The sequence below is a fragment of the Penicillium brevicompactum genome, assembly GCF_028827555.1.
Source record: "Penicillium brevicompactum strain IBT 35665 chromosome Unknown utg000001l_segment0_segment0, whole genome shotgun sequence".
Lineage (NCBI taxonomy): Eukaryota > Fungi > Ascomycota > Eurotiomycetes > Eurotiales > Aspergillaceae > Penicillium > Penicillium brevicompactum.
In genome coordinates this window covers 3,876,859-3,900,533 of record NW_026623203.1, presented here as the reverse complement: position 1 = coordinate 3,900,533, position 23,675 = coordinate 3,876,859, and the positions used below count along the sequence as shown (strand labels likewise).

Here is a 23,675-nt window from a genome sequence, read left to right as displayed (position 1 = left end):
GCGACTTAGACGACATGATGCTCCATTGCAGCTTCTCAATGGTTTATCTATGCAGATTCCCACCAGCTTGCCCCGTGAAATCCAAGTATTCCCGGGGCCAGAAAGCGCAAAGTACTCAATTACCCAAAGCAGCGCCATATTTCATGCTGACGTCAACTACGGCATTCCCTCGGTCTATCTCGGCATTGACTCGCTGGTCCGCATTCGGCTTCTCCCCTTTCTATACAGCCGACTACAGCTGATACCTTCTGTTTTTAAGTGTTTTTTTACACGGCTTTATCGTTTCTGGCGAGTCTAACAAATTCAATCACAGCCAGAGAGAAAAAAAGAAGTAGTTGGAGGCAAAAGCTGGAGAAAGGAGATCATGGATCCCCCGAGTTTCAGCCGACTCCACATCTCGGCCTAGTCGGTTATCCTCTTCGGCCACACGGAACTCTGAGAATGGGGTTTGCAGTGTGGCATCCAGTGTACCATTATTGGGTCGATTGGTACTCCATATTCAATATCGGAAGATCCTGATATAAATCATCCGAGATCTACAGGGGTTGATCAAACCTCTCACCCCTCTCACAGAATCGATGTGAAACAAGTCTCAGGCAGAAGCTAGGAGCCTACAGCTCTACAGTATGGAGTACGGAGGACGTGGAACGGAATCAACCTTGGAAGTCTCCTGAGTATTGTGACCAAGCTATCGTATGCACGGTAGCATAAGAAATTCTCACATTATGTACGGAGTACCCCGTGTCATCTATCCCCTAAAGATTTTCAAGGTTCGAAGAGTGTCGAACAATAACAACAGACTACGTGAAAAATAAAAGAAGCAAAAAAGTTGGAAAAAAAAAATCAAAGATATCAGATATCATTCAAAGACTAGCAAGCAAGGCCCGATCTCACGATGGGCAAATTCATTGACAGAGAACCGTTAAGAATAAAATAAAAAAAATACAAATACAGCACCGTGGAATTTCATCTCGCAATTTCCTCGTGTACGCCGACAAAAAATGCATATCAGTCCTCCGAAGAAAGACCGGCCCGTCGTAATAGTTACACTTCACTCCGCTCAAGCCTCAGTGGGCTCAGCATCAGTCATCTCAGTATCTTCATCCACGCCCTTACCCTGACCCTCACCCTCCGCCTGGGCCTCACCCTCGCCATTAGGCTGGGAAATAGGTTCAGCGGGAGCAGGGGATGAGATAGTACCATCGACCCAGGAGCGGAAACGCTGATTCGATTCGTCGACTTGGTCCTTACTGAGACCACGAGCCCAGATAGGGTTGTTGACGAACTTCTCGCGGAAACGGTCGTGGCGCTTTTCCTTAAGAGCGGCCTTCTCCTTCTCGGCGTCTTCGGCTTGGGCTTTGATGGTCTCGGCGTCGGCGTCCTTCTCTGGGACAGGGGCGGTGGAGCGCCAGAACCAGTCTGAGCTGGCGGGTTGGTAGAGCATGGTGTAGTTGTTTGCGCAGACGCGGATGATTAGGCCGTCGTTGTGTTGCAGGGTGCGGTAGTAGCGCTCGTACTCCTCGTCTTCTTCGAGCTTGGGTGGGAGATTGCGCTTGAGAAGGGGCATGTTCATCTTGGAGAATTGCACGCCTTCAGTTGGGTCGCGCATGGAGTAGGCTGTCACGTAGTAGGACCAGCGTTCCTCGGCGGTGAGCTCGTCGGAGGAGAAGGTTGGTTCTTCGGAGGTCATCACCTGGACGGTGACGCGACGGTCGGTTGGGTTCTGGTGTTTGTTAGTTGAGAAAGGGAACTAGGGTTAGGCGGGTGAACTTACAAAGGTAATGCGGTAGATATCACCATCCTTGACGAGACGCTCAACCTGCTTGCGGTATTGGATCTCCTGGTGGTGGGTGGTTTCTTCCTTCTCGCGTTCCTTGAAGAACAGGTTGGCGATGTCGGAGCTGCGGTCGCGGGAGTCGCCAGTGAAGATGGAAGCGACGAATTTAGCGACAGAGGAGAAGATGCGCTCCAGGTTGTAAAGGAGGAATCCAGATTGCATGTAGAAGCGGCGCAGGGTCTCCTCGAGGTGGATCTGGTCAATATCACCCTTGATCACCTCCTCGCACATGCGCACGACTTGCTTGTAGAGGTTGGCGTTTGGCTCCACGTCGTAAAAGAAGTCACCAGGGAATCGATCGATCAGACACAAGTCGTGAGCAGGCTTAGGAAGGAGGCCACGTCGAACTTGCTCGCGAGCTTCGGCTTCGTTCTCCTTGATGCGCAGCAGGCGAGAGTAGAGAATCTCAAAGGTGCGCAGGAAGCAGAGGATGTTCAGGTTTGAGTACATGTGGTGCTCCTTCTTCTTGTACTTTTCGTTCAAGGTGTATTCGCGCTCCAGGTTGAAGTTGCCCTGGCCGGGGTGCTCCATCCATCGCAGTTCAGCGACGTCAAAGGACTCCTCATTCTCAGAGGCAGTGGAGGTAGCACGGACGACGGGGGTTTCGTCGTTGAGAGAATGGCCGTCCTTGCCGGACTTCTCGCTCTGGTTTCCGTTGTCGAGGGCCTCACGCAAGAGATCCAGCTTCTGCGTGTCAACTACCTTGCGGCTGCTGTTGGAGGCATCTTCGTTGGCGTAAGCATCTTCGTCATCATTAATGGAAATAGAAACTTCATCGATGTACTGATTGAAGATTTCACGGTCGAGTCCGAAGAAGGTGGGAATGAAATCCTTGACGAAATTGATGAGGCGCTGAGGCTCGGCACCGAAGCCATTGGTGCTGCGATCAAAGTAGAGGAGAATCAAGAAGACAGCATCCAGGAGAACCTCCATATCGTGGAATCGGAACTCAGCCTGCCACTTGGGAGGGTTCCATCCGTTCTTGCGGTTGTTCTGTGAATCCTCGAACTTGCTTGTCAGCTCCTGCTGAATGTTCTTGGCAACGAAGAGCTTCTTGTCAGTCTGCTTGGTAGCGATAGCCTGGTGATCGAGACTGCGCCAGTAGGCACGTTGCATCTGCTCACGCCACACCTTGTCCCATTCGCGCTGGCAAGCCTTCCACTCTTCGAGCTTCTGCTTCAAGCGGAAGAGCACAATGGGGAGAACATGGCAAGGGCGGCCGAACATGTCGTTGATGACCTTCTCACCGCGCTGGCGGTCGTAAATCTTCTTAATGACACGCTGGTAGATTGCCTCGCTTTGGCCACCAAGACCCAATGGCAGCTTGAACGCGGTTCGCTCCGCATCAGACATGTGCAAGAATTGTTGGCAGATGGGCTCAATGAGCTGGATAGTGCGCACACAAGCCTCAATGTGGTGATCGTAGTCATGACGATCTTCTTCAATGCGGTGCAAAGCGTCTTCATATTGGTTCTTGCGGTGCGCAACGAAACCAGAGTCTTCCGAAGCCCAAGTGGGATGTGAAGCCCAGTCATTGTTGAGGACGCTAGTGCACAGCGGATCACGCCCGCTGCACGGCTTTTGGCGCTCGCGTCTGGGGAGGAGACGGTAGCTGGGTCCAAGAGACCGACAGTGAGCCAGGTTGACGACACCATAATCCATGTGAGCCTTAGGGTCGATGGTCTTGTCTTCGGGTTCTTCGGCGCTCATGAAACGACGGAACCAGTTCATAAGCTCGGCATTGGATCCAATGAATCCCTCAGCCCGCTTGACGAGAACATGTCGGTCGAGAAGGTCGGTGGTGTACAAGTTGCAAAGCTTCAAGAAGTCGCTGAAGACCTGCTTATTGGCGATGAACTTCTTGACACGGTCGAAGAAAGCAATCTCTTCCTGGCTGGGAGTCATCGAGACCGAGGGAGGTAGAGGCTCGGGGAGAGCGGGAATCAGCGTAGGAGAGACGTTTGCCATGTCGATTGAAGGCTTGCCGTGGTGATACTTGGGTCTCTTGCTGGTGCTGCCAAACTGCCCCTGTCCTCCGCGACCTGCCTCGGACAAACGAGCAGCTTCGGAGCCCGCTGGACCTGAGATAGATCCGATGCCGCCAGGGCCGCCACGACGCTTCTTGTTTTCCTTGGGGTCCTTCACGTTGAACTGACCGAGAGGGGGCATCTTGACGTCACGGTTGGGGGTCTGAGAAGCAAAGCCAGAAGGTTCACCTCGAAGGTTGCTGAGGGGAGCTTGCTCTTCAGCTTGACGCTGGGCTGCAACTTGTTTGGCATGGGCGGCAGACTCCGGCAAAAATTGTTTGAAGTCCTCCAAAAGATCAGGCGCAGTGTTGAAAAGCTGAGTTACTTGGCCATACACGTCTTGGATGGGCTTGGACTCGCGCTGGTAAGTCTGGAGTATTTCCAAGAACTGCTTGTAGATTTCAGGAGCGCTTGAGAAGCGGTTCTTGATCTTGTTGACATAGCTGATTGCATGGTTGAACTCGACCGGTCCACGCTTGTTCAGATCCTGGGCACCTTGAAGCATGCCGGTACCGACACCAGCCAAGCTGTTCATGGGTTGAGTGAGACTGGCATTCGGGCCAGCCCCCGTAGCTCCCAGAAGACCTCTGCTAATGCCAGCGGAGGCTGCCGAGGCAGCACCTTGCAGCTGTGCCACTCCACGGTGGTCCTGCTGGTGGGTCATAGCCGCAGCGGCTTGTTGCTCCTGTGTGGTAGGGTAACCGTAGTGATGATCTTGGGCTGAGCTGGGTCCATCCTGGGGGTACATGCCAGCCATCATTCGCGAACCAGGAGAGTATGATCCAGAGGCACCACCTTGCGGCTGCTCTTGTTGACCTTGTTGCCAGCCGGGGCGAGACTGGTCGCGGTAGAAATCAGAGCGGCCGTGGGGGTCACTGGCAGGCGGGACATTCGAGATGGTCTCAAAGGGACGTCCAGCACGGGGCATGCTCAATGTGTTCGTTCCCGAGGGAGTGGTCACACGAATGGCATCCGGGTTGTCCTCAGTACCACACTCAATGCGATATCCAGGAGGCAAGAAGGTGTTGAAGCCTTGAATTAAGGCCGGGTGACCATTGAAAAGAGTGGAAACCCGTTGAATCACACCAGGGGTATCGATTGCCTGACTCTTGAAGTCCTTCATGATGTCCAAAAAGCGGTTGTAGACGTCAGGCTGGTCGACGAAGCGAACCTTCACCTGATCGAGATAACTAAGGGCATCATTCAGAATGGGCTGCTGGCCCTGAGCCAGAGCAGCAACGTTTCCAGGGATCTGCTGTCCGGGGGTATTGTAGCCCATCATGGGTTGTCCCGGGGGTCCACCGGGGTGCTGCATGTAGGAGCGGGGAGTTCCTTCGCCGTGTGGCATCTGACCGAAGAGGCTTGCCGCAGACTGAGGTCCGCCCTGGTGGCCATTCTGGGGAGTTCCGCCCAGAGTCGAGAGGAGGCCGCCGGGCCCATGAATGGAGTTGGGGACTTTGTTGGCGACAGGTTGGTGGAGGGGAATGGAGCCGGTATGGCTTTGAACGGGGTGGTGAGGCTGATCACGGCGCTCAAGTTGGCGCTCGATCTGCTCGCGATGCTCGCGCTCGCGCTCGCGGTGAGCCATCTCTTCCTGGCGCTGGCGCTCAATGATTTCGCGCTCTCGAGAGTCCCGCTCGCGCTCGCGGTTGAGCTGGGGAGACGGGTGCGACATGGCCTGCCCGATGCCCGGGAGAGAGTGGCCGGTGTTGTGGGATGGGCCTGCGGGGTGTTGGCCGTAGGCTGGAGGCTGGTGCTGACCACCGTGGGTCTGGCTCAATTCTGCCAGTCCGGGGAGGGAGTGACCGCCGGATTGGCTTGAGTGATAGGAACCTTTTTCAAGAAGAATATGTCAGTCCGAATACTCTCTCAATCACACATAATCGTGGGAACATGGGGTGGAAGGGAGGGACGAAGGGATCTCACCAGCTGGAGGAGGGAGGACTGGGCCCGAGGGCTGGGAAGCCTGGCCTTGTTGGGAAGGATTTTGACTGTTGAAGCGCAAGAAGATATGATTAGTCTCTGAAGCCAAGACGCAAGTGCAGGGCATTATGCATACTTGAAAGACCCCAGGGGCCGAGGCTGTTGATTCATCTGATCCATTGCAGGATGCGACGGTGGCCCACCGGAGGAGTGCCAGTTATCGTTTCCAGGGTTCATGATCTATGCATGAACCACAGTACAAAAATGAAGGAGGTATGACGGAGGAGAAGAGGTGAGGGGGAAATGGCGGTTTGAAGCTCGAGCTCACTGTCTCTGTTTCGCAGGGTTCGACGGCAACGCTGAGGTTGCACTAGGGTCACAGCATGACCTAGACTCTCGCAGGAAGGAAAACTGTAAGCTGACTCCACACAGAACTGCAAGAAAGAACCGGTAGAGAAGAAAGTGAGGTTGAGCAGGAGACGCAAAGGTGATGGAATTGCGCGCGACCGATCGCGGGCTCCAGTGGAGGCTTTCCCGGGGCCGACCAATTAGGGCTTAGCGTGTGAATTTTCGGAATTTTGATTGTCCGCGGTGTATTCATCATTCATAAGATACAGTATTTTAGTATTTTCTACCAATGAGATACTCAATTATAATCTCTACATTGTCAGCATCTGTATTGTGCGATAGCTAAATTACTGTCCGCCTTCGTCATCGTCTCTCATTGCCGGCAGAAAAACATGACAGCGTTGGAGTCGCCAAGGTGATTTGGTTCAATAGGCCAATCAATCAATAGGGAAATAGTTAAACCAGAATCGCTTCCTATTGTCTATTGAGATACCATTCTGTGTCTTCAATCGACAGTTCTTACCACTCGTACAGGCTGGACACTCGCTTGTCCACGTTGCCTCGGAAAGGGGCGGAGGGTCAGGGCTGGGCGGCTTTGTACGGTAGTATATGGGCTTACTACATGTACTCTGTATGAGTTTAGATTTTAGAAAAATCAACAAATGTAAATGATTCTCCTGCTTACTCGAGCTCGATCTATATGTCAATCAACACACCGAACTACAGAATCAATGTAAAGCTCCAAAGACAAGCAAATATGGAAAAGGGCCTGATTCAGGCATGACATTCTCTATCATGAACTCGCCTCCAGAAAGCCTTTCACGACCTTACCACATGTGCAAGAGGGAAAGAAGCAAAGAAGGCAGAGGTAAACAAAACTGAGGTCTCCATCTCAGACAGAATGGGATCTCCAAGAGCAACTCTCGTGGAGCAGGGATAGGGGGGTGGGGAAGGGAAAGTCATGAGATTATGGAACCTGAGGCTTGCTACTATCATTATTTTCTGTGATTTTTTCGTGTCTTGCGTGGTCCACCAAGGCCCTCCATCTTCCACCCATACCCCGAATGCGCCTGTCCATGAATAAGAGAGAGAAAAATGATATTGACCGTGTCGGTACTTCGTGCGATTAAAGAGCGGAGAAAACAAAGAGCTGATTCGATCAATTAGTGTCAAATGGATTAACGATGGTAGAAGGGGAGGAAACTCACGTTGTTTGTCGCCGCAATGGCAATGCTGTCTTCAAACGGATGCCAGCTCATGTGCAGGATCTTCTTGTTGAAGTCAATCTGGTCGGCATCGGTCTCCTTCTTCATGCGACTGCCGGGGCCAGCAGGGCTACCGGATCGCGAACCGGCCTTCTTTCCGTTACTCTTGCTCATAGGCGTCGGTACACCAACCTTCTTTGCCTTGAAAGCCGACTTGTCGGCCTGTAGCACAACCTCGGTATCCTTCTGTTCTTCTGTGGGGTAGATCATGAAATTGTTGTTGTAGCTTCCCGTCATGACGTTATCGGCATCGCCGGAGAACACCACCTCGAACTTGTCGAAGATGCTGTCGTTCTCATAGGTGTCACATAGACGAGGGCGAAGGTGCTCGTGGATGGGAATAGTCTTCACTGGTTGCCTTTCCATGTTGACATCCCAGATCTTCACGGTCAGATAATCCCTAGACACAATGTACCGACCGTCGTTGGAGAATCGCACGTCGGAGATGGAGGAGATGATCTCGGAGAAGAATGAGCGTGAGGATGCATCCTCTTCTTGTTCGAACTCTATGATAATGGTCAGTAATGGATAACACATCAGTTGGAGAAAGATAGCTCATACGCTTAGAGTGCTCGTCACACAAAGCCCGCTGGCGCATATCCGCAAGTTTGATCGTGCCCTTAGAGCTGGCGTACATGAACCAGTTGCAGCTGACCGGGTGGAACTCGGCCGCGGTGATAACCTCGGTGAGCTCTTCCATATTGGCGGGCTTGATATCCACAATGTTGAAGCTCTGGTCCTGGATGTTGAGGTTCCATAAGTTGACGCGGAGGTCGTCACTGCTGATAAAGGTTTCACCATCGCTGTTAACGGAGATGCTGTTTATATGATACGCGTGGGCGTTGGCGTATGTTTTCCGCGGCACGGCGGCCACCACGGTGTCGTGGTGTGTCAGACGAGGCAGTTTGAGAGCAGCGGGGTTTTTGAAGGAGGCGCGGGGAGCACGAAGGCCCCCGCCACCGGCGCCGACGGGGTTTGCCGGTGTGAGCTCATTCGATAGATTGTTCTCTGCGACCACCTTCAGCGATTTGTCGAACACCTTCCAAAGCTTTATCGTCTTGTCGTTCGTAGAGAGGAGGAAATGGGATGCATTTTGTCGTCGGCACCATTTAATCTTGTTGATCTTCTCTTCAATCTCTAACGACTTGAGATAATCGAACTCCGGCTCGTGTGACTGGAACTCGGTGTGAAACTTATATTCGCAGGTTTTTTTCTGTCGCTCGATTGTCAGCCGGGGAATTTCCCAAAGAGGCAACGCTGGGGGAAGATTACCGTCTCATTTCTCTCGAACAGCACCACTCGCCCACCCTTGTCACCAGTGGCCAGATAATTTCCGGTGTGATCGAATTCAACAGTCGAGATGATGTCCGCTGGAGGACGCATGTTAGTCGACTCCATCCAAATCGGCCATCTTTAGCCATGTTGGGAGTGTAAATAGTTACCTTCTGTAATGTCTTCTACATCGCCTTTATCGCCGAAGCATCTGCAGATCGGGTTAGTCGCCTCTCGGCAAGCTTGCGTGGGGGTGGAAGAAAGAGAGGGGAGGGGGGGGTCCTCTGGATCGACCGGGTCGCAGGTCCATCTCAAAGAATTTCTCGACACGTCTCCGATGGGAGGCAGGGGAGGGCTCAACTCACTGTGTGAACTTCCAGGTAGGCGTGCCTGGATCTCTGTCTACCATTTTCTCGTTCTAGCGAGCCCTTGGACGCGACCAGGATTAAGGATCGAGAAAAACAACGGATTTAGGCTTCCGATAGCTCTATTGCCGATGCAAGAGGTGAAATCGAGGTGAGGGGCGCGAAGAGCAGCGAAACCGCAGTGGGAGAGTAAATAATGACGATTGAGGAAGGAGTCGAAAGAACAGGCGGTCGGAGATGGTGTGCGAGGGGTTTGGCGGTAAAGAGAAAAGAGGGGCAGGAGGGGAATAGCACGGTCAAACCAGCTATCACGACGAGATTCTGGGGAACGAGGATGGACAACGTTATGGAAGTTGATGATCCGTGTGGGCAGTGTCCCTCGTTACCCGCACAGCTTTTGAATCGAGGAAAAGTTTCTAATCGAGACGAAGGAGAGTTAGGTCCCCGTGGATCACGAGTATCAAAGAATGGGAGGGTGGGGGGAGATGGGGTTGCGTACAGGGTCCGATGGGAGAAGAAAGACAAGAAAAGAGTTGAGGTGAGGTGAGTTGAGGCGGTGGTGGGGAGAGTTGCGAAGATACCCTCCAGTGACCTGCCCGCGCACCCGCGTTTGCTCTTCCGGCGAGGTACTGACAAGTACCCTCTTTTGATTTTCTTAGGGGACTTCTTTCAGAGGGACACTTCCGACTCTTTCTTTTTGGGATCAATTCTGACATCAAGACTGCCAACTGTAACGTTATGTGCGGCCCGCTACGACGTGGGAGTATTGGGACCGGACAATGTTCTAGTAGATCGGAATGTCTTTCGACCATATAGAACTATGTACGTAGATATGTTCCTAGATATAACTATAACAATTGAGATCTACCCTGTCATTGATGCCTGATTACTCCAGATGGGAGAAGAAAGGCTAATATGACCTCTCAATGAGTATATATGCAGGGCCGCCTCTGTCGTCATCCTAGATCAAGCCTTGAGCTCCATGCATAAATTGCAGAGACACAAGATGTATATGTATATTTTTATTTCTCATCTCATCTCTACCGTGAAGCTCTTCCAAGCTTTCGTCTCGACTACTCGGGTGGCTCACTTTGGTCCTTAATGAGCATTGACAACTATATATTCAGCCCTACCTGCAATCTCTCTGCAATTATGAAGACCTCGCATCCAATTCCTTCCAATGTACTAATATTGACCCCCAAATCCTAATTCTACCTAGGTAATCACAAATAGGTACAATCCCCCCGTACTATCACGATCTTCACATGCCATCCTACTCCGGCTATTGACCCGAACAACCCGAACCCTCCCAGCTGAACTTCCCTCCACAAATAACCTGGACTCTTCAAGATTACATAGACCATCTCTACACCTCCAGGACTACACCTCACTCGACTCCAATCCCAGCCTCCAAACCAACATGTCCGAGAAGCCGAACATGCGGGGGAATCCCAAAACCCAAAGCTCCAAACCCGACCCCGCCCCAGCCCCATCCCCATCCCCAGCTTCAACTCCATCCCTCGCAACACGCATCCAATCCTCCGCCACAGCCCTCGCAAAAAGCACCCTCCAACCAGGCTCCGATCTAAACAACACCCTCACATCAAACAACAAATCCGGACCCTCCGCCTCCGCCTCCACACCAACCCCCAGCGACAATGCCCCCCAACTAAGATCAGGATCAAGATCCTCGGCGTCCACCGGCCCGAGAGAATCATTCCGAACCTCCAATTCCACTATTACCGTACCCGATGGCGATTTCCAACAATTTCAAGACGAGCCCCGGCTCGATTCTGAGATCCTCGGTGATGATTACACCGATGGTGTCGAGCAAGAGAACGGAAAAGGAAAAGGAAAAGGAAAAGCACGCCTTGAACCAGCTTGGCAGGATCCAAACCAAATGAACGGACAATCTGCACCTGCACCCGAATCCGCATTCGCATCCGAATTACAAATCCATCAAAACAATCTCCAAACCCCAGAAGACGGCTCCGCCGTCCTCGCCCTCCTCTCCACCTCATTCGAAGAAGACCCATCCACAATCCCAGACACGGAACTCGATCCAGCCCCGCTACCACTTTCAGCACGCGAGAGGGAAGCGCTCGATTCATACAGAATATCGAGTTCCGGGCCTCGGCTGACGAGTTCGAGTCTGGTTCCTGATATCGATACATTTCTTAGTCAGGGATATAATGAGGGGTTGGGGAGCGGGGTGAGTGGGAGTGCGCTGCGTGATGAGGTTCTCGGGCAGCTTCCTGGGGCTGGGGATTGGATTGGGGTGCAGGAGAGGTATCATGATGAGGTGTGGGGGTTTTTGGAGCCTGTGCTTGAGGCTGCGAGGGTGGAGATTGAACGGGGTCGAGAGGGGGGTGGAGATGGGAGTGGAAATGGGGAGGGGCCGGCTGTTAGGAGGTTGAGGATGATTTTGGGGCATATGGGGGGTTGAGATTAGGTGTAGGCCCCGGGGTATTGGTTGTATGTGTAACGGTAGGTGGATGGGTGGGGGATTTACGGAATACCTAGGTACTACAGGTTGATGACTAGATATGAGACTAATACGTTTCTGAAGCGTAGACTCAAGGCAAATATATGTTATGAGTATAGCATGGGTCCAATTGAAAGACTATTTCAAAAAATGTATATTCCAAGCTTGATATCGTATGATACAAAAAGACAAAAGGGTATGAAAGGCGCTGGCAAGTAGAAGCGAAGGCAAAACTACAGCTCAAGGCTAGGAGTCTCACCCTTGATGCGGCCAATGACAATGTGGCCCGCATACTTGGGGATGACTTCATCATCGTGCAGCATGGCGAATTCCTCAGTAGCGTCACGGCCCATGAAGTTGTACAGAGCGTTAGCACCACCAGGGTGCTCATCGAGCCAGTTCGTCACATCCAAAACGACGCCCTTGACAGCGATCCACAGGTCCTCTTTTTTGTTGTGCTTGGCAACTTCTTCCATGGTGTATTCAGTCTCAGGGATCTTGAAGTTGGCGGGATCCGGCTTGGCGGCTTCCTGGGGTGCGGCGGCGGCGGCAGCAGCCGGGGTAGCAGCGGCAGCCGGGGCAGTGAGAGCGGGCAGAGAGCCGCCGGCGGCGCCCCACTCGACGGAGATCTTGCCGGGAGTGTTCGGGTCGATGTGGAGGGAGATCTGGCCGAGACGGCTGGAAGCCGAGCCGGCGCCGGTGGTCAAGAGTTTCTGGAAGAGGTGCTGGGATGCGGAGTCACCGGCGACACGGCCGTAGACGACACAGCCGAGGAGAGAGGAGCCACCGAGACGGTTGGCACCGTGGACACCACCGGCCAATTCACCGCAGGCGTACAGACCCTCGAAGGGCTTCTGCTCAGCGTTGAGAACCTGGGCGTGCTCGTTGATCTCGATACCGCCCATGGTGAAGTGCAGCACGGGCTCCATGAGAGCGACGTGGAACTCGTCATCCAACTTGAAGGGCATGTTGTGGAAGAAACGCTTGTTCCAGGGGTCCTTCTTCTTGCCATCGGCAATGAGGTTGTACTCGTCGAAGGTCTTCTTGAGGGCAGCTTCGCCGCAACCGATTTCAGCGACCAGCTCGGCACCGGTCATCTTCTTCATCAAGCCACGGCCAGAGTAGTGGCGAGTGTGGAAGTCCAGAACCTTGGAGGCCTTGCTGTTGAGGACGAGACGGATGGGCCACTTGCCCTTCTCCTTCTCCTCCCACATCTTGCCCGAGACGTAGTCACGGTGACCGAGCTCATCAGAGAACCGGTTGCCGTCTGCGTTGAGGAGAAGACCACCCTCACCACGGAGGGCCTCGGCAGCCAAGAACTTGAACTTGGCACCAGGGTCTTTGGGGTCCACCAGACCCGTGGGGTGGACTTGGACCTTGTCCATGTCAATCCCATTTGCGCCGATGGCCATGAGCATCTTTTGGCCATCACCGGTCGCGTGGGTACCGTTGGTGGAAGACAGAGCGAAGGTGTCGGGACGGTGCTGCTTGAGCAAAGAGGTGTCACCAAAGTCAGCGGCGTAACCACCAGTGGCAAGAACCACGATACCGTCAGCGGACTGCTCTTGGCCGTTGACGGAGTAGGTGACACCGGTGACCTGGTTACCAGACTTGTTAATGGAGGTGACGTTGGCCTTCTTGACGATCTGGACACGACCGGGCTCCTTATCGGCGAGGGTCTCCAGACGCTCCATCAGAGCGTAGGTGATGGCCATACCAGGGAACTTGGCATCGTGACCACGGTGTGTGCGGGGGTGGGTGTGACCACCGAGACGAGAGACGAGAGTGAGGTCGAGGTTGAAGACATCCTGGAGCCACTCAACAGCAGCCGCGGACTTGTAGGTGAGGACCTTGATGAGGTCGGGACGGGCCTTGTCACGGGCCGACTTGAGAGTGTCGTCGTAGAACTGCTTGACGCTGTCTTGGATGCCCAGGTCGGTCTGGGTGCGGGTCAGGGCACCGTTGATACCGGAGGTGGCCTTGGTGGAGTTACCACCGAAGAAGGCCTGCTTGTCGAGAACGAGGACGTTCCCGCCGTTCAGGTAGACGGTGTGGGCGGCACTCAGGCCAGACACTGCGAGCGATCCCGGTTAGCTAGAGCGACGATGCGGAGAAGGGATCCACGTACATCCACCGCCGACCACAATTACTTGAGGAGCAGCCATTTTAATATGTAAAGAGTAATAGGTTGAAGAAGAGTGGATGGGGGAGGGCGGGCTCTTAAGAGCAAAAATGGGAGGGGAATCTGGGGGAAGTCATAAGCCGACGTAGTTTATCGGCCGAGGTATGCGAAAGATGGGGGGTACCCGCTTGTAATGCTAATTGCAACACGCTGGTTTGCCATACAATCTGGGGTATATCACATGCGGTCAATTTACAACATAATTCGTATTGGACTACGGAGTATTGACTATTTCTCTTTTCTCTTTTACTTTACTATTTACTACTCTTCACATGCTCGGCGCCACCGGGTCATTGTACAGTTATGGGCAATCACAGTGTCTTCGGTGAAAAGACAAGTATGCCTCATAGTGGAGTGACCCTCAATACCGGTCTGTACGCAGTAATTCATACACTTGTACCAGCCCCCATAGTACCATAGTCCATCATCGAGCCAGACTTGCACAGGTGAACCTCGGAATACCACTCACGGTCCGAAATTTCCGAATCGGTCCGTGTCATGCATGGTCTGATCCTGGCATGCCGCACCTCAAAGCTAAGACACAGACCTCAGAACCTCCTTGAAATACATCAACACCAGGTCAGCCCTCTGTGAGATCAAATACAGAAAGGCATTTCACAGCGGAAACCCAAGAAAAAGGGGCCAAAAGAAGCAAAAGCAGTTGCCGGCTGAAGAACTCGTCGCCTCTGATTGGTGGAAGGACCGAGTGAGTCCAGTCCGGGGATGGGAATTGCCTCAGTGGGGGGTCGGTGACCTCATCTCGCCTGACCCTGGGAATGCTCTTCAAATGCCGACGGAATTCATATGAGTTGCAAAGGGAGCTCCCTCTACCCCTCCCCCTCCCTCTCTTCTTCTTCCACTTTGGATACGTGAGTGCTGAGTACGATGAAGTCCCCAGACTGTGCAAAGACCTCATTGGTCTATCCGGAGAGTGCTCCACTGCGGTCGCTCGGGTCAATACCCACCGAGCATTCAGACGCGTCTCTCGGACGAGAAATAGCTACGGAGAGAAGAGAATCAGTACGGAGTACAGGGAATCTGAATTCATGAAGAACAGACCAACATTTCCCACACAGCTTCAGCTCCATCTATAGCTAAACCCAATCCATCTAGTCCATCCAAGTCACGCTCTTGCTCACCAGGAACTCGTTCAATCCCTCCTCGGTGTTGAACCGACCCCAGCCACTGTTCTTCACTCCACCATGAGGCAGAGCAGGCTCGTCATGGATCGTCATACTGTTAATGTGGACAGCCCTGCAGGGGGATGTTAGCTCAATTCCACCAGCAAGCGGAACCGACACTCACCCAGACTGAATGCGCTTCGCCATCCGCAATCCCTTCCTCAGATCCTCCGTGAAGACCGACGCCGAGAGTCCGTATCCACTGCCATTCGCCAGCCGAATCGCCTCCTCTTCACTGTCAAACGGCATGATCGCCGCAACCGACGCAAACGACTCCTCCTGCCACACCGCCATATCCTCCTTCACTCCCCCCAGCACAGTGGGCGCCAAGCGCACACCCTCACCCGCGGCACCCTTTCCAGACCCGGAGATGAAGTGAGCACCGGCGCTCACCGCGCCAGCGACCAGGGCCTCGACACGAGCCTTGGAAGCAACGTTCACAAGCGTAGGCGGGTCCGCAGCGGCAGCGGCCGCGCCAGACAGTGCACCCTGTAGCGCAGCCGTAAAAGCACCCACGATCGAACTATGCACCAGAATGCGATCGGTCGCCATACAAATCTGACCAGACTATTCGAGAGTTAGCATCTCACTTCGAGCCATTCCTTCCCCTCCCTCCATTCCCCTCAACACCACCTCGATGACACTCACATTCAAGAAAGCACCAGCCAAAACACCCTGCACCGCAACCCCCAAATCCGCATCCTGACAAACAATCGAACTATTCTTCCCCCAAGCTCCATAAGACAAGGTTTCAAATTCGCACCACAAGCACGCGCAATCTTCCTTCCAACAGCCGTACTCCCCGTAAAATTCACCTTCCTAACAGCCTCATGCTCAATCATCGCATTAACAACCCCAGGCGCATCCTCCGCAGCACAATGAATAACATTCAAACACCCATCCGGCAACCCCGCATCCTGGAACGCCTTCCCAATAGCCCAATAGCATCTCGGCGTAAGCTCCGACGACTTCAAAATAGTAGTATTGCCCGCCGCGAGCGCACAAGCCGCCGAACGAATCCCAAAGACATAAGGCGCGTTCCAGGGCACGATGCCCAGAATCACGCCCATGGCTTCTTTATAGATAATGGCGGACTGGCCCTCTGCTTCGACGACAGGGACACTGCCGCAGATGGAGGTGATGCGGCTGGCGATGTCGCGGAGCATGCGGATGGCGAGGGGCACTACGAAGCCTGCGCTTGCGCCTACGTCGGCGCCCATTTCTTGTCGCATGTAGCTGGCATTTTCGTCGAGGGAGGCTTCGAGGTTGTTGGCTGCTTTTAGGAGGATGTCGCGGCGGAGGGTGGGTTTGGTGGTGGACCAGGAGGGGAAGGCGGCGTTGGCTGCTTCGACGGCGCGGAGGGCATCTTCTGGGCTTGCGGAGGAGGAGGACCAGATTTCGGTGTTGGTGTAGGGACTGATTATGGGGAAGGTTTTGGGGGTTGTGATGGATTCGCCATTAATCAGGAGGGGCACTGGGAGGGACATTTTTGTGTGCTTTTTTGAGAAATTGTGTATATAACGTGTAGATAGATGGAGGTTAGAGTAGACAGAGTTAAAAGTTGTATGTACAGAATGAGGTAGGAGGGGTTCAAGGGCTCAGGGTCAGACTAGTCAGTCCGCCGAGGCTTGAGGTCCCACATGGATGATTTCTTGGAAGTGGTTTGTCTTGGAGTGTTGGAGTCCTCCGTACCGTTAACGAACTTATCTGATGCTGACGATCTTCGCCAGACGCTATTGCGCGCTACGGAGACTAGTCGCCTACTTTGTATTGTGCATGGAGTCAGCACTACTCCGTATGGCTGTTTAATGATCCTTTCATCCGGACCAGAATCTGAAGTATTTCTGGGTCAATTGACTTGTTATTGAGAATTATCATTGAAGATTGGGTATTTCTTCCAAGTTCAACCGTATAAACCCACGTATAGCCCACCCACCTTTGGGAGATGACCACTACTGTAGATGCACAATTTTATACCCCCAACCTTGGCAGTCAGGGGCACGAGTACCTTTCGGAAAAGATGAGCAATGATATGCAATGACATCGAGGTTGGAAACGGTTGAAGAATCTGATCCGAATAGTCGGCCCCACTGCCGCGCGCCATGTCGATATTAGGCGAAGAGGGTCTTTGGCGTAATGAATCTGAAACCCCACAGCCCCAGATGGCGTGCATGAGAGATTTAATGTGTACGGAGTAGTACGGAGTACGATGAGGGGTTCTTCAGTCTTGGGACAATATTAATTGCAATCACGGAGTAGGAGGCTGTGTGTGATGAGGCTAGCAATACTTAGTAATGTATGTGTAGTATAGACTCAAGACAAGACTAGTGTGCAATGGCTTGCTGATATTCCACACTATCGGGGATCTACATGTCACGTCGTGCGCTTGGAGTAGCCAAAAGCCGGGAAGTCAATGGCGAACCGTGGGTGGTGCCCTCGTGGCGTTCGGCTTGTCCACACGTCAGGGGCTATTTGCATTTATTCTATGATTTTATTTACTTCATTTACTGTATTTCATATGATGACTGAATTATATGCAGGTCTGGCTCTTGTCATGCAAGAATTTCAAATACTTCCAAGGTTAGGCCCAATTCTACTCCGTACAGAGTCAGCCTTTCAAAGCTTGGTCTGACGCATGATTCAGCCTTTCAGCTCGCAAAGCTGGTTCTTTCACGGCGATCGTAGGGAAGTCTTTCCCGATGCAGTATCGTCAAAATCGCTCACTCCACCCGGTGCTCCACAGTCAAATACATAGTGTCAAGGAAGTACCAAGGTTATTTTGCCTATACACGATGTCCACAAAAAGTAGAAAGAAGCTATTGGGAAGGAACCAAAGAACCCTGCCGCTAAAGGCACAGACTGGCTGGGGCAGGTATATAGCGAAACTAGGGCAATAGAGGAAGTATAGCGTCATCCAAAGCCCTTGACGGGGACCCAGCCCGCCTCTTCACAAATCAGGTTCCCCATTCGGACATCGATCGACCACTAGGCGTGGTGTGAGTGGGTAAAGTATCAAAATGTGTGATTTTGAGCTGGTTTAGGGTACCAAGGCTCTGGAGTGCCCACTGATCTGGAGACTCGCGTGGTTTCTGTCTTATATCGGAGCCGATGTCGATTGATCTCGAGGTTGGACTCCGTACTTCTGTTCCCAAGTCATTCCTTTGTGTATTTGTGTGTGTTTTTGCTTCTTTCACCCCCACATTCCTTTTACATTGTCCATTGTCAGACACAATGGCGCCCAGTCAAAGAGGCTGGGAGATGATCGAGATCGTTACGGTCTTGGTCTTCCTCAGCTTGGTGTCGGTCGTGCTACGCATGTTTGCTCGTCTTCGGAGGAGAGTCGGCTTTGGTGTCGATGACTACCTGAGTTCAGTGTCTATAGTTCTGCTCATTGCGATGTTGATTGAGTTGATTCTTTGTGAGTGACACTGCTTAAGATTGGCCTGTGATCTACTAACCTCCCACAGGGTGTTCGATCGGAGGCAATGGAGCCCATGCTGCGGATCTAGATCCCAAAACATTCATGAACTACTGGAAGGTACGTGAAACTCCATCCTGGCCTAATGTTTAATACTGACAGGCCCAGATCTTCCTCGCCAACCAATTCACCTATTTCTTGCTCTGCCCATGTATCAAGATTTCCATCATCTGCTTCTACCGTCGGGTCTTCGCAACCCCGCGCTTCCAGCAATTCACGTTCGGTCTGAACATCCTGATCGCCGCATGGGGCACAGGAATCTTCCTAGCCTGCGCAGGTCAATGCCGACCTCTGCGCGCCTACTGGGACAAGAACATCGAAGGATCATGCTTCGACGCTCAAGAATTCATCATCGTCAACCAAGCCTTCAACATCCTCATCGACTTCGTCATTCTCGGCCTGCCTATTCCAATGATCTGGAACCTGCACCGCGCCTGGCAAGACAAGCTCGCATTAAACGGCGTCTTCGCCCTCGGCGCCTTCGTCTGCTTCGCCAGTATCTACCGCATCGTAGTCCTATTTTGGATCAGTCCCATGGACCCCACCTACACCGTCTACCAAGCGACATTATGGACGCACATCGAGCCCGCCGTCGGACTCATATGTTCCAACCTACCGATTATCCGCGGTCTGTTCCCGGCGTTGAAATTAAAGGGCTCGCGCAATGGAACCGGTCCCCAGTATATCAATACTGGGTATACGAACTCCATGTTCTTGTCCAAGGGCAGTCCGCGCTCGCCAGATCTGGAGTATATGAAGATGCAGTCAGCGCTATACAATGCTCAGGTCGAGAGCAAGTCGCCTGGGTTCTTGGGTGATGATCTTCATCCTATGGATATCAATGTTCAGACTGATATCTCCATTCGACCCAATGATTCTACGACTACGCTGCACCATGCGAGTGACTCGGTCTAACTTTGCTGATGTGATGTTTTACGATGTTATGATTTACTTTCTTATATCGGGGTGATAGCGCTTTTGGTCGGGCCTTTCTGGTCTTGTATATCCGAAGTGCCAATGCCTTTGAGCATCCCTGTTTGATTATCCATTTCTTTCGTTTCTATGAACAGCTCTTGCTGGGTTTTCATGTCTTCTCAATGCGTTTTTTCGGACTTTACACTGTTATTGGATTTATGCTGATTATCCCGAGCATGTGAACCTTTTTGGGACACAACCTTGGAACGACATTCTTTGGCTTCGCCATACTTCACTGCTGATGTATCTCTATACTGTATATACTATTCTTGGATTTACTGGATCCTGTTTTTACTTGGACCTCCTAAACAATTCCTACTGTCAGAACTGTTGGGCTCTACCAGGCATTTCCCTGCTTAAACCTTGAAAGTGGTTCGACGTGTTTAAATCCACGTTGAGGATGATAAAGTAAAGAGATTGCGTAAATAACCATCAGGCTAGCTCAGTTGTGGGAATTTTTGCTGGCTAAACAGATATGCAACAGGGTGGGTAGACATCAATTCGTAGATAGTTCGTAGATGGTACAGGAGACCTCAATGTACCATCTGGCTGGTAGCGAATTCCTAATTGGCATTAGTCTAGTGATCTCTGGATGGATGATAAGTCGGAACACATACCGGGAACTGGTCAGAGATACTCGCCGCGACGCGTTCCACATCCTCCGCAAGCTCCTGTACACCGAGGTCCCACTGTCTCAGCTTAGTATCACCAGAAGCGTGGGCTACGTCACCAACGGTGCCCGTATCGAAAGTGATTATTCCATCAATTTGATCGATCCGACCTTTGAGCCGACCCTGCTCAACCATGCGCGCTGCATACGCCTCCGCCTTTTCACCAGCCGACAAATTGCCCGAAGGCTCGAGACCCAGAATAGAGCCCAGGTCATCGATATGAATGTTTTCGTAAAGCTTGCTGGCGGCAACGAGATTGTGCTCAATGACCGCCTTAGTGAGCACAGTAGTACCGTCTGATGTAACAGCCAGCTGATGCGGCGCAAGCTTCTTGGCAAACGCGGCGACTTCATTGGCTGTCAAGAGCCGGTCCAGGAACATCTTCTCCAGGATTCCAAACTCCTCAACGGAAGGTGTACGTTCATCTTTGTACAGACGAGAGAGAGATCGAGAGCGCTGAGGACCTGCGGGTGCCAGAACCGCGCATCGGATAGCAGCTGAAAGCGCAACTAGCCTGTCTTCCTCGTCGACACCGATCTCAAGACTGACATTGAAGTATTCCTGCGCGGCGTCGAGGAAGCGACGTCTTGCGTCCAAGATGCGAGCCTGAGAAAGCTTGAAGTACAGCCTGGAGTCATGATCCTCGATCTTAGAAGGCAAGTTTTTGATACGATTCAAAAATCCCTCGGCATTGGTCGTATCGTCATCTTCGAGGTAGTAGCGAACAATGCGAATCCAGAGACGGGCCTTGGCGTCATCGGAGACTAGACGCTGCGAGCTATCGATATGGATACCCTGCAGGGCGCGGGCCGCGGCCGTATATTCTTCTTGCGACTCGTATGCATCTGCGAGGATCTCGCGAATCTGCGAATCTTGTTCTTCGACGGAGGCGGAGCGGGTTTGAAGGAGGGTGACGGCGTGTTGGCCGACTTTGATTTTTGATTCCGACTGGAGGGATTGGAGGACTTTGATAAAAGAGTCTAGGAGTGGGCGGGCGGAGACAATGCTGACTTCTTCGCCCAGGATAGAGTCAAGGTAGTAGACTAGGTCTTGGGCGAGTTCGTGGCCGGTTGAGGATGCCACCATATTATCGAGGAGTTCATTGTATTGTTGTAATTTTGTGGCTTGGTGCGTGTTGGACTCGATACCAGCGAGGGCGTTGGCTATCTTCTGAGAGGCCATGGTGTGTATGAGGAGAAGGGTGGAAGGGGTCGAGAGCTTGATGGTGAGCTCGAGGTGAATGGGGGAAGTTTGGAGCCGAGATACTGTTATCGATAAGAAACAGACGACTCCAACCTGGAGAAATTGACCATGTGCGTCGGTACAAAAGCTTACGTGACAGATTGAGGGAGTTGTACTTTGTGTGATATGCTCAAAATACTCTTTGAAGCATTTGATACTATTGATGTGCTACTGACGAGCATGGGTATAAAGGAGTGTACGGAGTACACGGGCAGATGCTTGACTACTCCCGCCCAACATGTCATTACAGCAAGCGCAGTGCCTACATATGAAACAATAGAAGGAACGCAATGAGATGTAATAAAATACAATCAAAGCCATCTATTCATCTCAGCCATTTTTATACAAGTTGAAGAGGTTGCAAAAGCGCATCGTCATACAAAGACCTGTCCTTCACCGCCTTCTGTTTTGGAGGCTCGATAGCTCCATCCCGCCTTGTGGCGGCTCCGACATCAACGACGAGGCTTCTCACCCCGTTGCCTCCTTCATTTCCGCGACAAACTCTCTACACCCCAGAGGTCGCATCCGATCAAACACCCGCTCGCCTCGTGTTTGAACGTCTTTGGGCTTTTGCGCGCCCAGTATGGCTCACGTCAAGCAGGACCCAGATCGCCCATACGTGAAACAAGAGTACATCAAACAGGATCCCGATAACAAAGAGACTGCACTTGCGGATATTGACGAGGAGGATCTATACGAGGATGCCGGCGACCTTGATTTCACATCTGCCAACCAGAGCGTCTGGCTCTCTCGTTTGCCGAAGCAATTATGGGAGCACTGGGCGCACTTGAATGACGATGACGAGATTGAGATTGGTACGATGCGAGTGGAAGGTCCACCGGAGGACATCAAGCGTGTGAGTCGATATTGCACATGCAGCACGGTCAAGACTAACGTCACTTCCTTTGTCAGGTCAGTTTGCGCCTACACGATCGACCCGATAACAAAGATGTGCCAAAAGACTACGTGCTTTCGAAACAAGTCGCTGATCCTTCGGGAGCTGGATCGCATCATACTCATAATACCTTCCTATTTACCGAGAAAGACATCCCGGGTGTGGAGAATCGCATGGCCTCATTCGGCGAAACACGATCGGTTCTCTACGAATCACAGAAGCGCGAAGCTAAGCGCAGAGAACAGGGCAAGCGATGGGAGCCTTATGTCCGCAAAACGATACCCAGTACGTTCATCTCCCGGGACGAGGGTCTGCATTTGCTTACATGGTTACAGAACATACTGCACTCGCAGGTGCTGTCAGTGAGGAATTCAACTGTCTTCCCGTCGAGAACGCGGAGTTCCAACGCATATCTGAAAAACGAGCATTGGAAACTTTGAAGCCCCGAAAGGAGACTGTCTTCATTGATAAGATTCCTGGAAAGATCATCCAAGCTCGCCACGCTCTTCCCAGCGAGAAGGGTCAATTTGTGGTATGTCTTTGCATCTCTGCCCCTTTCCGAGACTTGAATCACTCACACTTTTCCACAGCAAGCAACCAAAACCGGTGGCAGAGGAAGACCCCAAGAGAACAAGTCCACTCGTATGCCCCAAAACGAGCTCTTGGATCTTATTTTCCAGTGCTTCCGCGAGTTCAGATACTGGCCATTTAAGACGCTCAAGGCCCGCCTGGCGCAGCCTGAAGCCTACCTTAAACAAACCCTGGAGCTGGTCGCGCACTTGGTCAAGTCTGGTGACTTTGCCATGACCTGGGAGCTCAAGCCTGAGGCGACCCATGCCCAATACTCAAATGCTATGGACAACGCCAAGGCAGAGTTACCGCCAGGAGCTGACGATCCATACGATGAGGCGTCTGAGGATGACCCAATGGGATCTGGAATGGCCACGGACCAAGACGACGTGCATTTCGAGAACGTTTAGTGGATATCCGATCATGGGTCTCCATTGTAGCATATGGCTCGGCGTTATGGCTTTTAATCTGCGGGGGTGTGGAATGGACTGGAAAATAGCCATAGAATGGACAAATCGCTCACACACGGAGTACTCCGTATTGTACAATTACTTGAATCATAAAGTCCAACCCCTTCGATCTATCATCAATAGTCATTCTTATTCTTAGTGGTTTCCTTCCGTGGTTTGTTCGATAGTCGATATTAAGTGACGTTTCGGGAGTTCATTAATGTAGATTCATGCTGCTTGCTTCTGGAATTCCATAACTAAAAGAAGCTGGGCATACGTTACTCCGTATCAACTTGAAAATAGTCGAAGATCGTTTGCTCCTGCCGATCAGTTACGCGCCAAGCTAGTGACGGACACGTGACCAAATACGCCACCGGCGGTTGTGGGCGCGTCTCTTGATTCCTCCGCATCATCACTCCAGTCTATTTTAAATTCGCACAACTTTCTGATTTTGGCTTGAAAGTCCCAGATAGCTGTATCTACTCCCTACTAACCCTGTCCAAGCTTCAT

At 52.2% G+C, this 23,675-nt stretch overlaps 8 protein-coding genes across 8 annotated transcripts; 3 read left to right on the top strand and 5 right to left on the bottom strand.

The window, feature by feature from the left end:
- Positions 1–1,060: 1,060 nt before the first annotated feature.
- On the bottom strand, positions 1,061–6,024 carry N7506_001269 (transcriptional regulator SIN3; the record flags this gene model as incomplete). Its single annotated transcript, XM_056950565.1, has 4 exons — positions 1,061–1,723; positions 1,775–5,697; positions 5,791–5,855; positions 5,924–6,024. 4 exons carry the CDS (start codon positions 6,022–6,024, stop codon positions 1,061–1,063), a joined length of 4,752 nt encoding a protein of 1,583 aa, XP_056816480.1.
- Positions 6,025–7,261: 1,237 nt separating this feature from the next.
- On the bottom strand, positions 7,262–9,081 carry N7506_001268 (protein phosphatase 2A regulatory subunit CDC55; the record flags this gene model as incomplete). Its single annotated transcript, XM_056950564.1, has 6 exons — positions 7,262–7,285; positions 7,344–7,906; positions 7,962–8,613; positions 8,673–8,770; positions 8,843–8,883; positions 9,038–9,081. The coding sequence occupies 6 exons, from the start codon at positions 9,079–9,081 to the stop codon at positions 7,262–7,264; spliced, it is 1,422 nt and encodes a 473-aa protein (XP_056816479.1).
- Positions 9,082–10,457: 1,376 nt separating this feature from the next.
- N7506_001267 (uncharacterized protein) lies at positions 10,458–11,483 on the top strand (the record flags this gene model as incomplete). The annotated part of the gene is made up of 1 exon (XM_056950563.1): positions 10,458–11,483. One exon carries the CDS (start codon positions 10,458–10,460, stop codon positions 11,481–11,483), a length of 1,026 nt encoding a protein of 341 aa, XP_056816478.1.
- Positions 11,484–11,755: 272 nt separating this feature from the next.
- On the bottom strand, positions 11,756–13,687 carry osm1 (putative fumarate reductase Osm1; the record flags this gene model as incomplete). The annotated part of the gene is made up of 2 exons (XM_056950562.1): positions 11,756–13,596; positions 13,651–13,687. 2 exons carry the CDS (start codon positions 13,685–13,687, stop codon positions 11,756–11,758), a joined length of 1,878 nt encoding a protein of 625 aa, XP_056816477.1.
- A 1,126-nt stretch (positions 13,688–14,813) lies between these two features.
- On the bottom strand, positions 14,814–16,372 carry N7506_001265 (Aldehyde/histidinol dehydrogenase; the record flags this gene model as incomplete). Its single annotated transcript, XM_056950561.1, has 4 exons — positions 14,814–14,958; positions 15,010–15,452; positions 15,534–15,619; positions 15,685–16,372. The coding sequence occupies 4 exons, from the start codon at positions 16,370–16,372 to the stop codon at positions 14,814–14,816; spliced, it is 1,362 nt and encodes a 453-aa protein (XP_056816476.1).
- Positions 16,373–18,116: 1,744 nt separating this feature from the next.
- On the top strand, positions 18,117–19,278 carry N7506_001264 (uncharacterized protein; the record flags this gene model as incomplete). Its single annotated transcript, XM_056950560.1, has 3 exons — positions 18,117–18,303; positions 18,353–18,423; positions 18,472–19,278. The coding sequence occupies 3 exons, from the start codon at positions 18,117–18,119 to the stop codon at positions 19,276–19,278; spliced, it is 1,065 nt and encodes a 354-aa protein (XP_056816475.1).
- A 593-nt stretch (positions 19,279–19,871) lies between these two features.
- On the bottom strand, positions 19,872–21,191 carry N7506_001263 (PCI domain-containing protein; the record flags this gene model as incomplete). Its single annotated transcript, XM_056950559.1, has 2 exons — positions 19,872–19,901; positions 19,956–21,191. The coding sequence occupies 2 exons, from the start codon at positions 21,189–21,191 to the stop codon at positions 19,872–19,874; spliced, it is 1,266 nt and encodes a 421-aa protein (XP_056816474.1).
- Positions 21,192–21,834: 643 nt separating this feature from the next.
- Positions 21,835–23,126, top strand: N7506_001262 (transcription factor IIF subunit TFG2; the record flags this gene model as incomplete). Its single annotated transcript, XM_056950558.1, has 4 exons — positions 21,835–22,107; positions 22,164–22,431; positions 22,482–22,678; positions 22,737–23,126. 4 exons carry the CDS (start codon positions 21,835–21,837, stop codon positions 23,124–23,126), a joined length of 1,128 nt encoding a protein of 375 aa, XP_056816473.1.
- Positions 23,127–23,675: the final 549 nt, after the last annotated feature.